At 43.7% G+C, this 21,234-nt stretch overlaps 1 protein-coding gene across 7 annotated transcripts in view; it reads left to right on the forward strand.

Moving 5' to 3' along the window:
- Positions 1-21,234, forward strand: part of SLC22A3 (solute carrier family 22 member 3) — a 291,993-nt gene that overhangs the window by 102,801 nt on the left and 167,958 nt on the right. For all 7 annotated transcript variants that reach the window (XR_008891398.1, XR_008891399.1, XR_008891400.1 and 4 more), the window contains one exon: positions 16,280-16,377. Coding sequence is in view for 3 of the 7 variants with exons in the window: in XM_056566777.1 (XP_056422752.1) it covers positions 16,280-16,377 (98 nt within the window). In the remaining 4 variants the exon portion in view is untranslated. The remainder of the gene's footprint in view (positions 1-16,279; positions 16,378-21,234) is intronic.

Consider the following 21,234-nt stretch of genomic DNA (forward strand, 5'->3'; position numbering starts at 1 on the left):
AAATAATAGTTTTTTTATGTACAAAAGTAATAGTTTGTTCTAGCAAGTCCTAATAGTCTTATATGTGTGGGAATACAGGGATGTGTTTTTCTACAGGCTGAAAATCCTGTTCTGGCATATCATAATATTTTTTTATGTGCTAAATACCTGTTTTACTAATATGTATTCTTAATCACTTTTTTCATGGACACCCATTTTTTAATTTTTTATAATTTATGTACATATATTGCATATTTTATTGCACACCAATATGGGTCCATTCCATGCATGTATGATGTCCAACACATACGGTATATAATCTCTAACACGTTTGGGGAAACCTCCATTTGTTGTCCCCAATGACTACACATATATAAATACATTTTAATCCCTTTCCTATTCATACATTAATATACAACACCATATCTAAAGGACATATATGGATACATTTACTAATACTATTCATACATATACCTACATTTTTTTACCACTATATGATATCCTGGTTATCATTTTTATTATTACTGTCTTTTAGCATTGTATATTTGGACCTGAGGAAGGCACTCCTTGTGTCGAAATGCGTAGTCCGTAATGTCAAACATAAAATATTTATTGTCCTGTGCTGGCCTGAGTCTATCCGATTTGTGACAACCCCCTGAGCAGTGCCTCCAAGACCATTCTTCTTTTTTCCTGATACTTGTGCTCTGTCCATGTCAAGAACTGTCCAGAGCAGGATAGGTTTTCTATGTGGATTTGCTCCTGCTCTGGACCGTTCCTGACATGAACAGAGGTGTCAGCAGGGAGCACTGTGGTCAGACAGAAAATAAATTCAAAAAGAAAAGAACTTCCTGGGGAGCATACAGCAGCTGATAAGTACTGGAAGGATAAATTTTTTTTAAATAGAAGTAATTTACTAATTTGTTTAAGTTTCTGGCACCCGTTGATTTAAAATAATAATGTTTTCCACCAGAGTACTCCTTTAACCCCTTAAGGACTGAGCATTTTTCCACTTTTGTTTTTTCCTCCTTACCTTTAAAAAATCATAACCCTTTCAATTTTGCACCTAAAAATCCATATGATGGCTTATTTTTTTTGCCAACAATTCTACTTTGTAATGGCATCAGTCATTTTACCCAAAAATCTATGGAAAAAAAAAATCAGTGTGAGACAAAATTTAAGAAAAAACAACATTTTGTACATTTTGGGGGCTTCCGTTTCTACGCAGTGCATTTTTCAATAAAAATGACACCTTATCTTTATTCTGTAGGTCCATACGATTAAAATGATACCCTACTTATATAGGTTTGATTTTGTCGTACTTCTGCAAAAAATCATAACTACGTGCAGGAAAATGTATACATTTAAAATTGTCATCTTCTGACCCCTATAACTTTTTCATTTTTCCGCTTACGGGGTGGTATGAGGGCTAATTTTTTTGCGCCGTGATCTGTATTGATCAGACTTTTTGATCACTTTTAATTAATTCTTTCATGATATAAAAAGTGACCCAAAATACGTTATTTTGGACTTTGGAATTTTTTTGCGCACACGCTATTGACTGTGCGGTTTAACCCCTTAACGACCATGGACGTGTATACATGTGCAATGGCCGTTATCGAGGTATGACGCGGGCTCCCGACTCGAGCCCGCGTCATACCGGCCGGCCACCAGCTGATTCTTGCAGCTGGGGGCCGGCGTTAATAGCCGACATGCGGCGATCGTTGCGGCCGGCTATTAACCCTTTAGATCGCCTTGACAGCGGCGTCTAAAGGTGCCTGTATCCAGTCCCTGGTGGTCCAGTGGGGTGGATCGCTCCCCCGCAACGTGATCGCGGGGGAGCGATCCACTACTGAGGTAGCCTGAGGGCTTACCTCTCCTCCTGTGTCGGCTCCGGCTCTCTGAATGATACAGCCTGGCAGGACCAGGCTTTAGCAATCGAGCACAGAGCACACAGATGAATGGGATTGTATGTAATCCCATTCATCTGTATGAGGAATCAAATGATTCCTCCTAAAAGTCCCCTAAGGGGACTAAAAGTGTAAAAGAAAAAAGGTAAAAAAAAGTTTAACACACACATTAACCCCTTCCTTATTAAAAGTTTAAATCACCCCCCTTTTCCCAAATTCCATATAAATAATATATAAACATAATAAAAATAAACATATGTGGTATCGCCGCGTGCGTAAATGTCTGAACTATAAAAATATATCATTAATTAAACTGCACGGTCAATGGTGTATGCGCAAAAAAATTCCAAAGTCCAAAATAGGGTATTTTTGGTCACTTTTTATATCATGAAAAAGGGAATAAAAAGCGATCAAAAAGTCCGATCAATACAAAAATGGTACCGATAAAAACTTCAGATCACGTCGCAAAAAATGAGCCCTCATACCGCCCATATGCAGAAAAATAAAAAAGTTATAGGGGTCAGAAAATGACAATTTTAAACGTATACATTTTCCTGCATGTAGTTATGATTTTTTCCAGAAGTACAACAAAATCAAACCTATATAAGTAGGGTATCATTTTAACCGTATGGACCTACAGAATAAAGAGTGTGTCATTTTTACCGAAAAATGTACTGCGTAGAAACGGAAGCCCCCAAAAGTTACAAAATGGAATTTTTTCTTCAATTTTGTCGCATAATGATTTTTTTTCCCGTTTTGCCGTAGATTTTTGGGTAAAATGACTGATCTCACAGCAAAGTAGAATTGGTGGCGCAAAAAATAAGCCCTCATATGGATTTTTAGGTGCAAAATTGAAAGGGTTATGATTTTTAAAAGGTGAGGAGGAAAAAATGAAAGTGCAAAAACGGAAAAACCCGTGGTCCTTAAGTGGTTAATTAACAATATATTTTTATAATTCGGAAATTTCCGCACGCGGTGATACCAAATATGTTTATTTTTATTTATACAGTTTTTTTTTTTAATGGGAAAAGGGGGGTGATACAAACTTTTATTAGGGAAGGGGTTAAATGATCTTTATTCACTTTTTTTTTTTGCAATGTTATAGCTCCCATAGGGGGCTATAACACTGCACACACTGATCTTTTACATTGATCAATGGTTTCTCATTCTGCCACTTGACTGCTTATCCCTGGATCTCAGGCACTGAGCAGTCATTTGGTCGATCGGACACCAGGAGGCTGGTAAGGGGACCCTCCTGCTGTCTTACAGCTGTTCGAGATGCCACGATTTCGCTGCGGTGATCCCGAACAGCCCCCTGAGCTAACCGGCAACGTTTTACTTTCACTTTAGACACAGCGTTCAACTTTGAACGCCGCTTCTAAAGGGTTAATAACGCTCAGCACCGCGATCAGTGCCACGCGCTATTTGCCATGGTTCCCGGCCGTTGTTAGAGGGCCCCGCATTATAGAACGGGAACGGAATGGGACGTACAGGTATGCCCTGAGTCCTTAAGGGGTTAAAGGGGTACTCCGGCGCTAATACATCTTATCCCATATCCAAAGGATAGGGGATAAGATGCCTGATCGCGGGGGCCCCGCCGCTGGGGACCCCCGTGATCTTGCATGCAGCACCCCATTAGAATCAGTCCCCAGAGCGTGTTCGCTCCGGGTCTGATTACTGTCGATCACGGGGACGGAGCGTTGTGATGTCACGGCTCCTGCCCCCTCAATGTAAGCCTATGGGAGGGGGCATGACAGCTGGTTTCACTGTGAAACTAATCACAGTACCATGTACAGTTATGGCCGCTGACCCCTGAAATTTTTCTAGAAAATGAAGTATTTCTCACAGAAAAGGATTACAGTTACACATGTTTTGCTATACACCTGTTTATTCCCTTTGTGTGTATTGGAACTAAACCAAAAAAGGGAGGAATAAAAGCAAATTGGACATAATGTCACACCAAACTCCAAAAATGGGCTGGACAAAATTATTGGCACCCTTTCAAAATGGTCAAAAAATAAGTATGTTTCAAGCATGTGATGTTCCTTTAAAGTTACCTGGGGCAAGTAACAGGTGTGGGCAATATAAAAATCACACCTGAAAGCAGATAAAAAGGAGAGAGGTTCACTTAGTGTTTGTATTGTGTGTCTGTGTGTGCCACACTAAGCATGGACAACAGAAAGAGGAGAAGAGAACTGTCTGAAGACTTGAGAACCAAAATTGTCGAAAAATATCAACAATCCCAAGGTTACAAGTCCATCTCCAGAGATCTAGATTTGCCTTTGTCCACAGTGCGCAACATTATCAAGAAGTTTGCAACCCATGGCACTGTAACTAATCTCCCTGGGCATGGACGGAAGAGAAAAATTTATGAAAGGTGTCAACGCAGGATAGTCCGGATGGTGGATAAGCAGCCCCAAACAAAGTCCAAAGATATTCAAGCTGTCCTGCAGGCTCAGGGAACAGCAGTGTCAGCGTGAACTATCCATCAACATTTAAATGAAAAGGCAGGAGACCCAGGAGGACCCCACTGCTGACACAGAGACATAAAAAGCAAGAGTTAGCCAAGTGCAGTAGACACAGCTCACCCTCTTGCCCTTCACCTCGACACAGATAGGACCGGACCCTGGTCCCAGACAATGGCAGGTAACAAAGGAAAGTCCAGCATGGTGGTTCAAGCAATGCAAAGGCACTTATTCATCAATTAGCCAACATAGAAGGCAGGTGACGCGTTTCGGCCACAGTGTGCAGCCTTTGTCAAGGCTGCACACTGCGGCCGAAACGCGTCACATGTCTTCTATGTTGGCTAATTGCTGAATAAATCCCTTTGCATTGCTTGAACCACCACGCTGGACTTTCCTTTGTTATCTGCCATAAAAAGCAAGACTACATTTTGCCAAAATGAACTTGAGTAAGCCAAAATCCTTCTGGGAAAACGCCTTGTGGACATATGAGACCAAGATAGAGCTTTTTGGTAAAGCACATTATTCTACTGTTTACCTAAAACGGAAAGAGGCTTACAAAGAAAAGAACACAATACCTACAGTGAAATATGGTGGAGGTTCAATGATGTTTTGGAGTTGTTTTGCTGCCTCTGGCACTGGGTGCTTTGAATGTGTGCAAGGCATCATGAAATCTGAGGATTACCAATGGATTTTGGGTGGCACTGTACAGCCCAGTGTCAGAAAGCTGGGTTTGCATCCGAGATCTTGGGTCTTTCAGCAGGATAATGACCCCAAACATATGTCATAAAGCACCCAGAAATGGATGGCAACAAAGCGCTGGAGAGTTCTGAAGTGGCCAGCAATGAGTCCAGATCAAAATCCCATTGAACACCTGTGGAGAGATCTTAAAATTGCTGTTGGGAAAAGGCTGTTGGGAGAGACCTGGAGCAGTTTGCAAAGGAAGAGTGGTCCAACATTCCGGTAGTGATGAGCGGCACAGGCCATATTCGAATTTACGATATTCATTTTTTTGCGCAAATGCGAAAATATATGCACATATTCACGAATATTGAACCCTCCCTTCTTTAATGGTATAGGGAACTATGACTAGTGCATTAACTCTGTGATGTTTTGCCTGTTGAAACCAATAGGACCATTATGGTCTATGGGGATGGCAGCACAGTGGAATGGGAGACCACCACGGGTTCGAGTTCCGGGGTGGGACAGAGTGTTACAGGGCTGTGGTTTAACTTTACTCTCCTGGAAAAGCTGCTGAGTTGCCCATAGCAACCAATCAGATTGTTTCTTTCATTTTTTCACAAGGCCTCTGCAAATGAAAGAAGCGATCTGATTGGTTGCTATGGGCAACTCAGAAACTTTTCCTGGAAATGTTTCTGAGTTGCCCAGAACAACAAGATCGCTTCATTTTTCAGAGGCCCTTTCAAAAATGAAAGAAGCAATCTGACTGGTTGCTATGTGCAACTGCACAACTCTGCGTCTACACTGGTTTTGATGAATCTCCCCCATAGAGGGAGATTTATCAAAACCTCTCCAGAGGAACAGTTTCTGAGTTGCCCATAGCAACCAATCAGATTGCTTCCTTCATTTTTCAGAGGCCTTTTAAAAAATGAAAGAAGCAATCTGATTGGTTGCTATGGGCAACTGTACAACTCTTCCTCTACACTGGTTTTCCGCATATGCGCATATTTGCAAATATTGAGCCCTTCCTTCTTTAATGGTATAGGGAACTATGACTAGTGCATTAACTCTGTGATTTTTTGCCCATTGAAACCAATAGGCCCATTCTGGTCTATGGGGATCTCATGGCATGTAAGACAGTAAGATAAGCAGGACTGTCTCAGCAGCACAGTGGATGGGAGACCACCACCTGTTTGAGTCCCGGGGTGGGACAGAGTGTTACAGTGCTGTGGTTTAACTTTACTTTACTGGAAAAGCAGCTGAGTTGCCCATAGCAACCAATCAGATTGCTTCTTTCATTTTTGAAAAGGAAGCAATCTGATTGGTTGCTATGGGCAACTCAGAAACTTTTCCTCTGGACAGGTTTTGATAAATCTCCCTCTATGGGGGAGATTCATCAAAACCAGTGTAGAGAAAGAGTTGTGCAGTTGCCCATAGCAACCAATCAGATTGCTTCTTTCATTTTGCAGAGGCTTTGTGAAAAATGAAAGAAGCAATCTGATTGTTCATTTTGCAGAGGCCTTGTGAAAAATGAAAGAAGCAATCTGATTGGTTGCTATGGGCAACTCAGCAGCTTTTCCAGGAAAGTAAAGTTAAACCACAGCACTATACCACTCTGTCCCTTGAACCCATGGTGGTCTCCCATCCAGTGTGCTGCCAAGACGGTCCTGCTTATCTTACTGTTTTACATGCTGTGAGATCCCCATATACCACAACGGGCCTATTGGTTTCAATGGGCAAAAAATTACAGAGTTATTGCACCAGTCATAGTTCCCTATACCATTAAAGGGTACCTCTCATCAAATAAACTTTTGATATATTTTAGATTAATGAATGTTGAATAACTTTCCAATAGCATGTTAATGAAAAATAGGCTTCTTTCTATTGTATTTTTCCTGATCAGTCCTGTCAGCAAGCATTTCTGACTCATGCTGTAGTCCTAAACACTCAGAGCTGCCAGCCTGCTTTGTTCACAGCCAAACAGGCTGTGACCAAAGCAGGTTGGCAGCTCTGAGTGTTCTCCTTTGTGAACAAAGCAGACTGGCAGCTCGTAGTGTTTAGGACTCCAGCATGAGTGTCACGATTCGGCTTCCAGGTAGTGGATCCTCTGTGTCAGCGAGGGATTGGCGTGGACCGTGCTAGTGGACCGGTTCTAAGAGGCTACTGGTGTTCACCAGAGCCCACCGCAAAGCGGGATGGTCTTGCTGCGGCAGTAGCAACCAGGTCGTATCCACTAGCAACGGCTCAACCTCGCTGACTGCTGAGAAGGCGTGGGACAGAAGGACTAGGCAGAGGCAAGGTCAGACGTAGCAGAAGGTCGGGGCAGGCGGCAAGGTTCGTAGTCAAGATGGATAGCAGAAGTTCAGGTAACACAGGCTATGGACACACTAAACGCTTTCACTGGCACAAGGCAACAAGATCCGGCAAGGGAGTGCAGGGGCAGTGAGCAGATATAGTCTGGGAGCAGGTGGAAGCCAATTAAGCTAATTGGGCCAGGCACCAATCATTGGTGCACTGGCCCTTTAAGTCTCAGAGAGCTGGCGCGCGCGCGCCCTAGAGAGCGGAGCCGCGCGCGCCAGCACATGACAGCAGGGGACCGGGACGGGTAAGTGACCTGGGATGCGATTCGCGAGCGGGCGCGTCCCGCTGTGCGAATCGCATCCCCGACGGCCATGACAGTGCAGCGCTCCCGGTCAGCGGGACTGACCGGGGTGCTGCAGGGAGAGAGACGCCGTGAGCGCTCCGGGGAGGAGCGGGGACCCGGAGCGCTAGGCGTAACAGTACCCCCCCCCTTAGGTCTCCCCTTTACTGCCTCCCGGTAACTGCCTCCCCTGGGATGAGGACACCGGGAAAGAATGGAGGGTTTCCTCAACGGCAGGCAGTACAGCAGGAGTGGGAATGGGGAGGGAGGGCAGAGGGCGAAGCCTGGCACGGGGCAGTGTGTCACCAGGACGGGGGCCATGAGGAGGCACTGAGGCTTGCCTGACGGGACTGGGAGGGGGGGAGAGGCACTTCCTATGGCAGGCGGAGTCCCAGTTCTTGATCTCCCCGGTGGTCCAATCAAGGGTGGGAGAATGAAGCCGGAGCCATGGCAGACCGAGGAGGACCTCAGAGGTACAGTTGGGGAGGACGAAGAGCTCAATCACTTCGCGATGGGGTCCAATACACATCAGGAGGGGTTCTGTGCGGTAACGCACGGTGCAATCCAATCTGACTCCGTTGACCGCGGAAATGTAGAGCGGCTTGACGAGACGGGTCACCGGGATGCGGAATTTATTCACCAGAGAATCCAGAATAAAATTCCCAGAGGCACCAGAGTCCAAGCAGGCCACGGCTGAGAGGGAGGAGTTGGCTGAAGGAGAAATCCGCACGGGCACCGTGAGACGTGGAGAAGCAGACTTAGAACCAAGAGACGCCACACCCACGTGAGCTGGGTGCGTGCGTGCGTTTCCCAGACGTGGAGGACGAATAGGGCAATCCACCAGGAAATGCTCGGTACTGGCACAGTACAGACAAAGATTTTCTTCCCTACGGCGATTCCTCTCTTCCTGGGTCAGGCGAGACCGATCCACTTGCATGGCCTCCTCGGCGGGAGGCCCAGGCGTAGGTTGCAACGGAGACTGTGGGAGAGGTGCCCAGAGATCTAAGTCTTTTTCCTGGCGGAGCTCTTGATGTCTCTCAGAAAAGCGCATGTCAATGCGGGTGGCCAAATGGATAAGTTCTTGCAGGTTGGCAGGAATCTCTCGTGCGGCCAGCACATCCTTGATGCGACTGGATAGGCCTTTTTTAAAGGTCGCGCAGAGAGCCTCATTATTCCATGATAATTCAGAAGCAAGAGTACGAAATTGGATGGCGTACTCGCCCACTGAAGAATTACCCTGGACCAGGTTCAGCAGGGCAGTCTCGGCAGAAGAAGCTCGGGCTGGTTCCTCGAAGACACTCCGGACTTCAGTGAAGAAGGACTGGACTGTGGCTGTGGCAGGATCATTGCGGTCCCAGAGCGGTGTGGCCCAAGACAAGGCCTTTCCTGAAAGAAGGCTCACTACGAACGCCACCTTAGACCGTTCTGTAGGAAACAAGTCCGACAACATCTCCATATGCAGGGAACACTGAGACAGAAATCCACGGCAGAGTCTAGAGTCCCCATCAAATTTGTCCGGCAGGGACAAGCGGAGGCTAGGAGCGGCCACTCGCTGCGGAGGAGGTGCAGGAGCTGGCGGAGGAGATGGTTGCTGCTGTAGCAGAGGCAGAAGTTGCTGTAACATGGCGGTCAACTGCGACAGCTGCTGTCCTTGTTGGGCAATCTGCTGCGATTGCTGAGCGACCACCGTGGGAAGGTCAGCGAGACTTGGCAGCGGCACCTCAGCGGGATCCATGGCCGGATCTACTGTCACGATTCGGCTTCCAGGTAGTGGATCCTCTGTGTCAGCGAGGGATTGGCGTGGACCGTGCTAGTGGACCGGTTCTAAGAGGCTACTGGTGTTCACCAGAGCCCGCCGCAAAGCGGGATGGTCTTGCTGCGGCAGTAGCAACCAGGTCGTATCCACTAGCAACGGCTCAACCTCGCTGACTGCTGAGAAGGCGTGGGACAGAAGGACTAGGCAGAGGCAAGGTCAGACGTAGCAGAAGGTCGGGGCAGGCGGCAAGGTTCGTAGTCAAGATGGATAGCAGAAGTTCAGGTAACACAGGCTATGGACACACTAAACGCTTTCACTGGCACAAGGCAACAAGATCCGGCAAGGGAGTGCAGGGGCAGTGAGCAGATATAGTCTGGGAGCAGGTGGAAGCCAATTAAGCTAATTGGGCCAGGCACCAATCATTGGTGCACTGGCCCTTTAAGTCTCAGAGAGCTGGCGCGCGCGCGCCCTAGAGAGCGGAGCCGCGCGCGCCAGCACATGACAGCAGGGGACCGGGACGGGTAAGTGACCTGGGATGCGATTCGCGAGCGGGCGCGTCCCGCTGTGCGAATCGCATCCCCGACGGCCATGACAGTGCAGCGCTCCCGGTCAGCGGGACTGACCGGGGCGCTGCAGGGAGAGAGACGCCGTGAGCGCTCCGGGGAGGAGCGGGGACCCGGAGCGCTAGGCGTAACAATGAGTCTGAAATGCTTGCTGCCAGGACTGGTAGGGAGACCCCTAGTGGTCATTTCTTCAAAGTGGAAAATTAAATAGAAAGAAGCATATTTTTTAATAACATGCAATTGTAAAGTTATTCTGCATACATTAATCTATAATATATCAAAAGTTTTTTTGATGAGAGGTCCCCTTTAAATAAGGGAGGACTCAATATTCGGGAATATGCGCACATGCACATAAATTTTCGCATATGCGCATAAATTTTTGCATATGCGGAAAAAAAAGAATATTTGTAATTACGAATATATAGTGCTATATTCGCAATATTTGCGAATTCGCGATATTTGCGATTAAAATTCGAATTGCGAATATTCGTGAGCAACACTACATTCCGGCTGAGAGGTGTAAGAAGCTTATTGATGTTTATATGAAGTAACTGATTTCGGTTATTTTTTCCAAATATTAAGTTAAGGGTGCCAATAATTTTGTCCAACCCATTTTTGGAGTTTGGTGTGACATTATGTCCAATTTGCTTTTTCTCCACCCTTTTTTGGTTTAGTTCCAATACACACAAAGGGAATAAACATATGTGTATAGCAAAACATGTATTACTGTAATCCTTTTCTGTGAGAAATACTTCATTTTCTGGAAAAATTTCAGGGGTGCTAACATTTATGGACATGACTGTAGGGGTTAAAGTCCCTTCACAGGCATGCCTTTAGATTTGTGAACTTTTTCATATATAGAAAAGAACAGCAAGTATGTACAGCATGGAACCGTACATACTTGCTGTAGTCCAGTGGTGAAAAATGTATCCCCTATCCTAAGGATAGGGGATAAGTTTGAGATCGCGGGGGGTCCGATTGCTGGGGCCCCCTGCGATCTCTCTGTATGGGGGCCAGGCTCTCCGGCCAGATAGCGGGTGTCGACCACCGCACGAAGCGGCGGCTGACACACCCCCTCAATACATCTCTATGGCAGAGCCGGAGATTGCTGAAGGCAGCGCTCCGGCTCTGGCATAGAGTTGTATTTAGGGGGCGTGTCGGCGGCCGCTTCGTGCGGAAGTCGACACACCCCCTTCCCGTGGGCTGTCGGGGCTCCGTACAGGAGATCGCAGGGGGCACCAGCGGTCGGACCCTCCGCGATCTGCAACTTATCCCCTATCCTTAGGATAGGGGATAAGTTGTTCATCACTGGATATCTCCTTTAAGTGCCCAGCAATTCCATCCCTACAAAATACAATACAGAGTCTGTCACATCAAAGGCTGGGGAGGAAAGCTGGGACAGGGGATGGAAACACTGGGCACTTTAAAGGGGTAGTCAGCCTCTAGGCATGTTATCCCCGACCCAAAGGAAAAAAGTCACATCAAAACAAAAATTGTACCGATAAAACTACATATCACAGCACAACAAGCCCTCAGACAGCCCCATATACAGAAAAATATGTGCAGAAAAAGTGTCATAGTGGTCAGAAGAGGACAATTTTAGGCATACTCAAGTAGTAAAATAAAACAAAGCCTACATGATTAAAAATGATGAAATAAAATGATGGGGGAAATTAATCAAAGCTTGTGAGGAGCAGTGGAACAGTTGCCCATAGCAACCAATCAGGTTTCAGCTTTCTTTTTTCAGAGGCCTTAACCCCTTCCTTCTTTGGCGATTTTTCATTTTTGCACTTAACACTTTAAATTTTCCACCTAAAAATCCATATAAGGGTTTGTTCTTTGTGCCAACAATTTTACTTTGTACAACCATTAATCATTTCACAACAAAATCTACAGCAAAACCAGAAAAAAATATTTGTGGGGCAAAATTGAACAAAAAAAAGCCATTTTGTAATATTTAGCTGCCGCAGTGCAGTTTTCGATAAAAATTGTACCTTATTTTTTATTCTGCAGGTCCATACGGTTTCAAGGATATCTAATTTATATAGGTTTGATTTTATTTTACTACAAAAAAAATTATAACTACATGCACCAAAATTAATATGTTGAAAAATGTCCTTTTCTGACCCCTATAACCTTTTTATTTTTCTGCATAAGAGGCGGTTTGAGGACTCATTTTTTGTGCTGTGATCTGAAGTTTTTATCAGTACCATTTTTGTTTTGATCAGACTTTTTGATCACTTTTTATTCATTTTTTTATGGTATAAAAAGTGACCAAAAATACGTTATTTTGGACTTTTTTTAAAATTTTTTACGTGTACGCCATTGACCGTGTGGTTTAATTAACAATATATTTTTATAATTCGGACATTTACACATGCGGTGATACCATATATTCATTTTTATATAAAAACTTTTAGTAGGGAAGGTTAGGTTAAATCACATTTATTAACACTTTATTTTCACTTTTTTTTTACAATGTTATAGCCCCTATAAGGGACTATAAAATTGCACACACTGATTTCCTACACTGATCACTGAACACAATCAGTGTTATCGCTGCTCGACTGCTCCTTCCTGGATCTCAGGCACGGAGCAGTCATTCGGCGATCGGACAGCGAGGAGGCAGGTAGGGATCCTCTTCGCATCCTGCAAGCTGTTCTGGATGCTGCAATTTCACTACAGCGGTCCCGAACAGCGCCACTGAGCTAACCGGCAATGTTTACTTTCGTTTTAGAAGCGGCGATCTAGTTTGATCGCTGCGTCTAACGGGTTAATGCCGGACATCAGCCCGAACGGTGATGTCTGGCATTAGCCATGGGTCCTGGTTGCCTATAGCAACAGGGACCCACCAGGTATGATGCGTGCTCACCTGCTGAGCACGCTTCATACCTCGGGAGCCGCAAATGGACATTAATGAACGTCCATTTGCGGCAAGGGGTTAAAAAAAACTAAAGAAGCAATCTGATTGCTTGATATGGGCAAGTGCTCAACTGTTTCTCTGCACAAGTTTTGTTAAATCTCCTAATATGTATTTAGTTCAGTTGTGTTTTTTACTTGTTTGTGCTTCTTCACTATGCTTCTTTAGTTACATTTGCTGTCGTCTTTAGTCATTAGTTTACCGTCAATTTGTTATTTTCTTCACATTAAGATTCAGACTGTTGCTTCCTGACTCAATGAACTTCTTTGATATACATACTATGTCACTTTATGCTGCATCGCAGTAGATCTAAAGCATGCCTACAAAGTTAAGCCGGATAAAGGCTCAGATTTTTGATGCTCCTCCAATGACTCTTTGGCATTAAGCAACAGCTCTTTAGCACAGTGTAGCATTGTACTACAATTAGGAGAATGCATTGCCTTTCAGATATGCCAAGTAAGATCAATGAGAACTTGCTTATTTAGTTTTTTAGAGAAAAAATGCAGAAAGGTTTATCACCTTGTCAATCTCTTCTTTTTATATTTGAAACCCAGATATGAAAGTCCATCTTAATTTTAATCTTTTTAAACTCTTGCCATTTCCCTGAGAAAAAAAATACAGTTTTAATAAATGGTTCTACAATATAATTTTACTTTGCTTTAACCAGCTGGACAAATTCTACTGTTAGGTGTAACGCTTGCATACTGTCACTTAACTCAGTCCTCAACCGTGCCCTGCTTCTATTCCTTAATGCTGCCTCTACCTCTGCTGTGGTTCCTGGTCAGGCCAGTAGGGTGCATGCACGTCCTCTCTCTGCTACTTAAATGGCAGTATGCACATTTCATATTCATCCTCCTCCTATCTTGTTCCTGTACTACCTATTTATGGCTTTTCCACTCATTTACCTGTACTGACACCAAACCTGTGCTGCCTACCTTGACTTTCTTGCCTGTGCATAACTAAGCTACCTAGTTGCCTGCTCAGGATGCTTGGACGTTAATCTGCCCTTGTCTGACCCATTGGTACCATGCACCGGCATCACCTGGTCTGGTGGGCCAGCAGCTACCTACTGGTACCATTCTTTGGGGGCAACCTGATACTCTGTAGCAAGTGGCATAGCGCAATCGCAAAGCAAGATATTATCCCCCCCCTGCCCTTGAATGTAAGTGACTAAATAATACCATCATCGTGTTATTAAAAAAAAAAACACTACATACAGACCATTATCACCAATAGTGCCACTATACAAGGGACAAATAATTGTGCCACACCATGACAACTACCATTTCCACCACATAGTGATTGGATAATACTATCATACTGTTACTGAATAAACACCAGCATAAACAGGCCAGTATTCCCACATACTGTGACCATATAGTGGTGATCCCAGCACTACCCAGGCTCTGCAGACTGCATTAGTGATTGCATAGCAGTTATAGTCAGTGACTTATGGGGGAACTTCTACCCCCATGAAGATTTCTTCCAACCATCTCCGCACAATATGCCAGACAGATATGCACTTTCCAACACCCTCTTCACCTTTCCCCCCACCATAGGGCCCAAAATAATTCCTATTGCGATGCTCTGTATAGTAAGAGTGAGTAAGCGCGTCTGGGGGAGGGGTGCGGAAGTGAGGCCATGGGGTGGGGAGTCATGGTGTGGAAATGGGTTCTTGGTGTTAGGTGCACCTCCCCAGTAGGTGGGTACGTTTCCCCTACATTAGGTATATGCCACCAGTAGGTAGGTAATTGCATCACCTGTAAGATCTTGCTGATACAGAGTAATGGTGGGGATGATGCGGATTCCACCCATTAGGACCAGGTTCCTTAAGTACCAGACAACCAGGGTGTACAAGTATGTCCATTGTGCTAGGAGGGTTTATGAATGTACACTCACTGACCATATTATTAGGTACACCTGTCTAATACCGGGTTGGACCCCCTTTTGCCTTCTGAACTGCCTTCATTCTTTGTGGCATACTTTCTACAAGCTACTGGAAAAAATTCTTCAGAGATTTTGGTCCAAATCACCATCATGGCATCATGCAGTGCTTTATTGGATTGGTTGACTATGGAGGTCTTAGGAGTACAGTGAATTCATTGTCATGGTAAAGCAACCACTTTGAGATTATGTGAGCTTTGTGACATGATGCGTTATCCTGCTGAAAGTAGCCATCAATAGATGGTCACACTGGGGGTCATAAAGGAATGGACATAGTAAGCAACAATATGGACTGTTATGTTTAAACAATGCTCAAGTGGTACTAAAGAGCCAAAAGTGTGCCAAGAAATGTCCACCACACACCCCAACCACAACCAGCCTGGACTGTTGAATCAAGACAGGATGAATCCATGTTTTCATGTTATTTACATCTAAATTCTGACACAGCCATCTGAATGTTGCACCAGATGTTACATTAGACCAGGCATCATTCTTCCTGTCTTCCAATGTCCAATTTTGTTGAGCCTGTGAGAATTGTAGCACCAGTTTCTAGTTCTTAGCTGACAGGAGCGGCACATCTGCTTCAATGGTTGGCGTGTTGTGCCTTCCAAGATGGTATTCTGCATAATTTAGTTGTAACAAATAGTTATTTGAGTTACTGATGCCTTTCTGTCATCTCAAACCAGTACAGTACATCCATTCTCATCAGACCTCTGAATTTAAGCATTTTCAATCACACAACTGGCAATCACTGGATATTTTCTCTTTTTCATTCCATTCTCTCTAGAGCCTAGAGATGGTTGTGCATGAAAATCCAAGTACTGTAGATCAGCAGTTTCTGAAGTACTTAGTCACATTCAAAGTATCTTAAATCCTTTTTTGGCCCATTCTGATGCTTGGTTTTAATTTTAGCAAGTTGTCTTGACCACATCTACAGTATATGTCTTAATGCAGTTGCCACAATGAGATTGGCTGATTAGCTATTTGTGTTAACAAGTGATTAAACTGGTGTACCTTATAAAGCAGTTAGTGATTGTATATTAGTAATTTTGAGCACCTCATGTATGTTTTATATCCTATTCTATAGCTACTGATCTAAGGTATGATTATGGAAGCAGACTGTGCCACTACAATTGGGTCAGGGTGAATCAGCTATGAAATGTTCCTGCTTTCCTCTATAACCTCAACCAAAACTCTTCTTTCCGCTCCCACAATAGGGTACTCATTGCATACAGCTTTCAATGAGTTCAGTTTCAATCTACAGTATGCTTTTCCATGAGCAAGATAAAGACAGACAGAACATGTATTAGTCCTCACTCCTCTTGTTTGAATATTTAGTGTGTTATATAATAATTTTTAATATTTGTCCTTAATTGTACCCTCAAGTTCTTTATTAGTCATTATTATTATCTGGATTTCCCTTTAGATAACAGTTCCTGATGAGGATGTAACCAATCCTGCATGTATGGATTTGGTCAGAACTCCACAAATGAGAAAGTGCACTATAATTCTGATGTATGCCTGGTAAGATGTTGCATTTTTTTTAAACTATTTTTATTCAACATTTTCATCCAGAAATATTATAACACAATAAACCCAGGGGGTACAGTAAATGAAAAATGAGAAAAGGAAAATCAGGTATCAGGTCTGCAAGAGGCATGGTAGATATGTTCAGATCTGTAGTGTCCAACAAGAAGCCTGATATTGTACATAGTGATTAGAATGAAATCCAGAGGAAGTAAAATCCGTCGGCATGACCTGGGAATAAACAACATAAAAACGAGGGGAATAGAAAGAGGGAGGAAGTGAGGTAAGTAGGTTGGGGGGAGAATATTGTCTTTAGATCCACCAGCACTGCAGAAAGAGGCACTCCTAAGGAGTTACTTAGGGGGTTGGTCTTTGACTTCCTGCTCTAGAGAGAAAGTAGAAATTAAGCTTGCCTATATGATAAAGAACCATTCCACTTTCTGTTTCTTGTGAAGGGTTGCTTCAACCTAATCCATTCCAAATAAGAAGTATAATTTTTCCAGAAAGATTTTACTTGGGAAAGCGTTTGGGTCAATCCATTTCCGCAGTATTGTTTTTCAGGCCGCTGCAGAGACCATGTGTAAATGTTTCTTGTCACATCTATAAGTCTTGGCATCCACCCAGCCAAACAGTCCCCATTTTGCATCAAAAGGAACGGAATTGGTCAAGTAGGTTCTCGTTATGTCAGAGACTTGCATCCAAAAGGGCTGAATAAGATTACATGACCACAAACAGTGAGAAATGTCTGCCGGGGGACACTACTGTGAAGGATTTCTGGGGGTAAATGGCCATTTTCTGACCTATGAGCATAATTATGTACGTTCCATAGAGGATCCTAAGAGTAATTCCCTTATATTTTGTGTAAGGAACAATTTTTAGTGGGTGATATTGTAAAATTGAGCAAGTTGGAGAGCCAGGCAGATAGACCCCTTTGAGTATTTATAAAAGAGTTATATTTGTCCCAAAGAGGCATGGGGCCAGTCATGAAAGAATAAAAAACTGTGTCTCATTCAGCAGGAGAAAGTGTGTGATTATAGATATTGACAAAATGTTGGGCCTGGAAATGAGCAAACGGGGATGGGTAAAAGGGTCATGTTTGTCACACAATGTTTGAAGAGATAGCAGAGATTTGGTAGACAGGTCAAGTGCAATGGTATTTCAATACCCTCCACATGCCTATGTCTAAAGACTGGGTCCCACTGACCAATAGGGATTCGTCTGGGTCCATTGAATTGAGGTGGCAAATTTTTGGCCAAGACCTCCACACAGCTATGCAAAGAGGGTTGTCCTAGAGCGTATAAAAGGTTAGGATAATACAGGCACAAAGGTTTGGTCTAGATTTCTATCAGTTCCGATAGAGGTGGTATTAAGCCAGTCTCTTATGATTCTGGATTGGGCCACTAGGTTTAGAAGGTGGATATTGGAGAAGTTGAGGCCATTGTGAAGTTTCATTTTCAGAAACTGAAAGTGGAAAGTTCTCTTTTTTCTTTATAGATTGACATAACTGATCACATGACCTTCTCATCACTGCCTTCCAAGTCACTCAACAAGGGAGTGTCGTCAACATGTTCAATGTTGTCAACACTGAAATTTGACCACTGTGTTTGTAGGTATGTCTTGAAGTTCGAGGAGTCATGCAGGTAGGAAGGAAACATGAGTCAATGAGATAGGTCTGTGATCAGAAAGGGTTATTGGTAGGATGCAGTTGTTTAAAGAAAGACAGTGGTTGAAATCAGGCCTAGAATAAGTAGGGTTCAATAGTCTCCAAGGGTCACAGAAGGTGTAGTGTGAAAGGATTTGAGTTAAAGGTGAAGTATTACTTACAAAAACTTATCACCTATCCGCAGGCTAAGGGATACGTTTTAGATTGCAGGGGGGTCCAACTACTGGGACCACCCTGTGTTCTCCTCCACGGGTCACAGAAGGAGTAGTGTGATAGGAACTCAGTTAAACGAGAAGTATTACATACAAAAACGTATCACCTATCTGCAGGATAGGGGATAAGTTTTAGATTGCTGGGGTCCGACTGCTGGGACCCGCTATGATCTCCTCTCTTTGGGAACGGAGCGTGCTGATCCCCACACAAAGCGACGCCCGGGATGCCACTCCATTTATCTCTATGGGAGAGATGAAGATAGCCGAACAGCTCTCAAATAGAGATATATGAGGGGGGGGGGGGGGCGTGTCGGTCGATGCTTCATGTGGTGGTCGACTCGGCCCTTTCCCGGAGAGAGCTGGGGCCCCGTACAGGAGATTGCTTGGGATCCAGCTCTTGATCTAAAACTTACCCCTATCTTACAGATTTGGAATACCTTTTTGTGCATGATACTTCTACTACGGGAACTACGTCCTGGGAGCCAAACAATTTCTCTAGAGAGGGTTAAAGTTGGGTATTGAGATCCCCATCAGGGGTGGGGGTTTCTGGCAAAATGAAATGCTAAGCGCATATACGTTCAAGAGAGTGTAGGATTTACCAGACAGAAGAATGTCAGAATAATGGAAGTGGCCATCAGGGTCTTCATAATAGTCTACAATCGAATATGGCAGGCACTTGCAAAATTAGATAGTAACCTCTTGTCGCTTGAAAGTGTACTAAGCTTTCGAGTATGAATCTCAGTTTAGGGTTGTCAATAAGCTTCCAATGTTGTCAATAAGGTCCAGTCGGAGCATCTTGAGGTGTGTGAGTACTTTGGTCTGTTTGATCGGGATATTCAGGCCTACCGCATTCCATGAAAAAAGTGTAAGTTTAGGGGGTGAAACAGATGAGGTCAGCAGGTGGCAATCCAACTTTGTCAGAATGAGCAAAGGGGTGTAAACAGTGAACTGATGCCCCAGTCAACAGAGAACAAAGGAATTGCATGTAGTGTCCGGTAGCAAAGCCATAAATATAACATGAAAGCTAAGACAAAACAATTTCCCTTGGGAGGAAAAAAAGAGACAGTAGTGCTAAGTTGGAGGAAAATGGCGACTGGCTTCTTCGGGGTCGCCAAAAACTAGGGTCATGTTGTCCATGGTACAGAGTCATACCTCGTTGTGTCACAGTAATACCTTGTTGTTATTACATTGACAGCATATGGAAGTATAATATAGACAATAGAGTCTGTTCGGCACTGCTATATTCTGACCGTGACTGGAAATATGGATGGGATCAACTGGAAATCTGCTACAGGAAGACAGGTGGTGCTCTGACTGATCCAGATTCAAAGCAATGTATGGCAGTAAGAAATAAAGCAGGCGGCTACTCACCAGGTAATCTTGTATATGTAATCATGTGAGTATTTTAGAATAAAAGAAGAAACTACAAAGATTACCTGGTGAGTTGCTGACTACTTTAATTCTTACTGCCGTACATTGAAGTACAATATAGGCTTATAGCAGTGTATAGTATGGGTATATATGTATATAAAGGAACACTAACCTGAGAAAAAAATCACAAAAAATTTATATCAATCCTAGCGAATCCGCTATTAATCTTTTCCTTCTTGGAAAAACAAATTTGTCTCATTTTGTATTTTGTTAAAACTGAGACATACATGAAGAATTTGCTGTGAGACTGAGGAGACTTTGCTGCATTAAATAGTTTCCCCTCTTTATCCATTGTCCTAAGGTTGCTCAGTAATCAACGAAGTTGCTTAAATTTCTAAAATACAACCAACTTGTATCAGCAATACTTTCAAATATTTTGTATATTTTTGTACGTTTTGAAAAATGTAAATATAGTTAATGATGATGAGGGTATCCCTCCCTGATGTAAATGTCATGTGGCTTAGTGGTGTTAACTCCTTAAGGACGTACCTGTATGCCCTACGCCTGGTGTTTAAAACGGGGTCACGCCGTGACCCCGCATCACACCGGGTCAGTCCCGGCTGCTAATCATAGCCGGGACCCTGGGCTAACAGCACGCGGCGCAACGATCGGCGATCAAAGTTGACCGCCGCGTCTGAAAAGGAAAGTAAACGCTTCCCGGCAGCTCAGTCGGGCTGATCGGGACATCGCGATAAAATCGCCATGTTCCAATCAGCTGGGACGCAGGTGGAGGTCTCCTTACCTGTCTCCGCGGCATCCGATTGTCGATTGATTGCTCCAAGCCTGAGCTACAGGCTTGAGCAATCAAGCCCCTATCTGACTGATCCGTGCAAAGCTATGGCTTTGCAGGGATCAATATAAGAGATGAGTGCGTGCAGCGCTATAGCTCCCTATGGGAGCTATAACACTGCAAAAAAAAAGTGAAAAAAAAAAGTCAACAAAGGTCATTTAACCCCTTCCCTAATAAAAGTTTGAATCACCCCCCTTTTCCCATAAAAAAAAAACCGGTGTAAATAAAAATAAACATATGTGGTTTCGCCGCGTGCGAAAATGTCCGAACTATAAAAATATATCGTTAATTAAATTGCACGGTCAATGGCATGTGCGCAAACAAATTCCAAAGTCCAAAATAGTGTATTTTTGGTCACTTTTTATATCATGAAAAAATGAATAAAAAGCGATCAAAAAGTCCGATCAATACAAAAATGGTACCGATAAAAACTTCAGAACACGGCGCAAAAAATTAGTCCTCATACCAGCCCGTATGTGGAAAAATAAAAAAGTTATAGGGGTTAGAACATGAGAATTTTTAACATATAAATTTTCCTGCATGTAGTTATGATTTTTTTCCGAAGTATGACAATATCCAACCTATATAAGTAGGGTATCATTTTAACCGTATGAACCCACAGAATAAAGATAAGGTGTTATGTTTACCGAAAAATGCACTGCGTAGAAACGGAAGCCCCCAAAAGTTACAAAATTAAATTTTTTCTTAAATTTTGTCGCACAATAAATTTTTTTCCATTTCGCCGTGGATTTTTGGGT

Source organism: Hyla sarda, chromosome 3 (genome assembly GCF_029499605.1).
Source record: "Hyla sarda isolate aHylSar1 chromosome 3, aHylSar1.hap1, whole genome shotgun sequence".
Lineage (NCBI taxonomy): Eukaryota > Metazoa > Chordata > Amphibia > Anura > Hylidae > Hyla > Hyla sarda.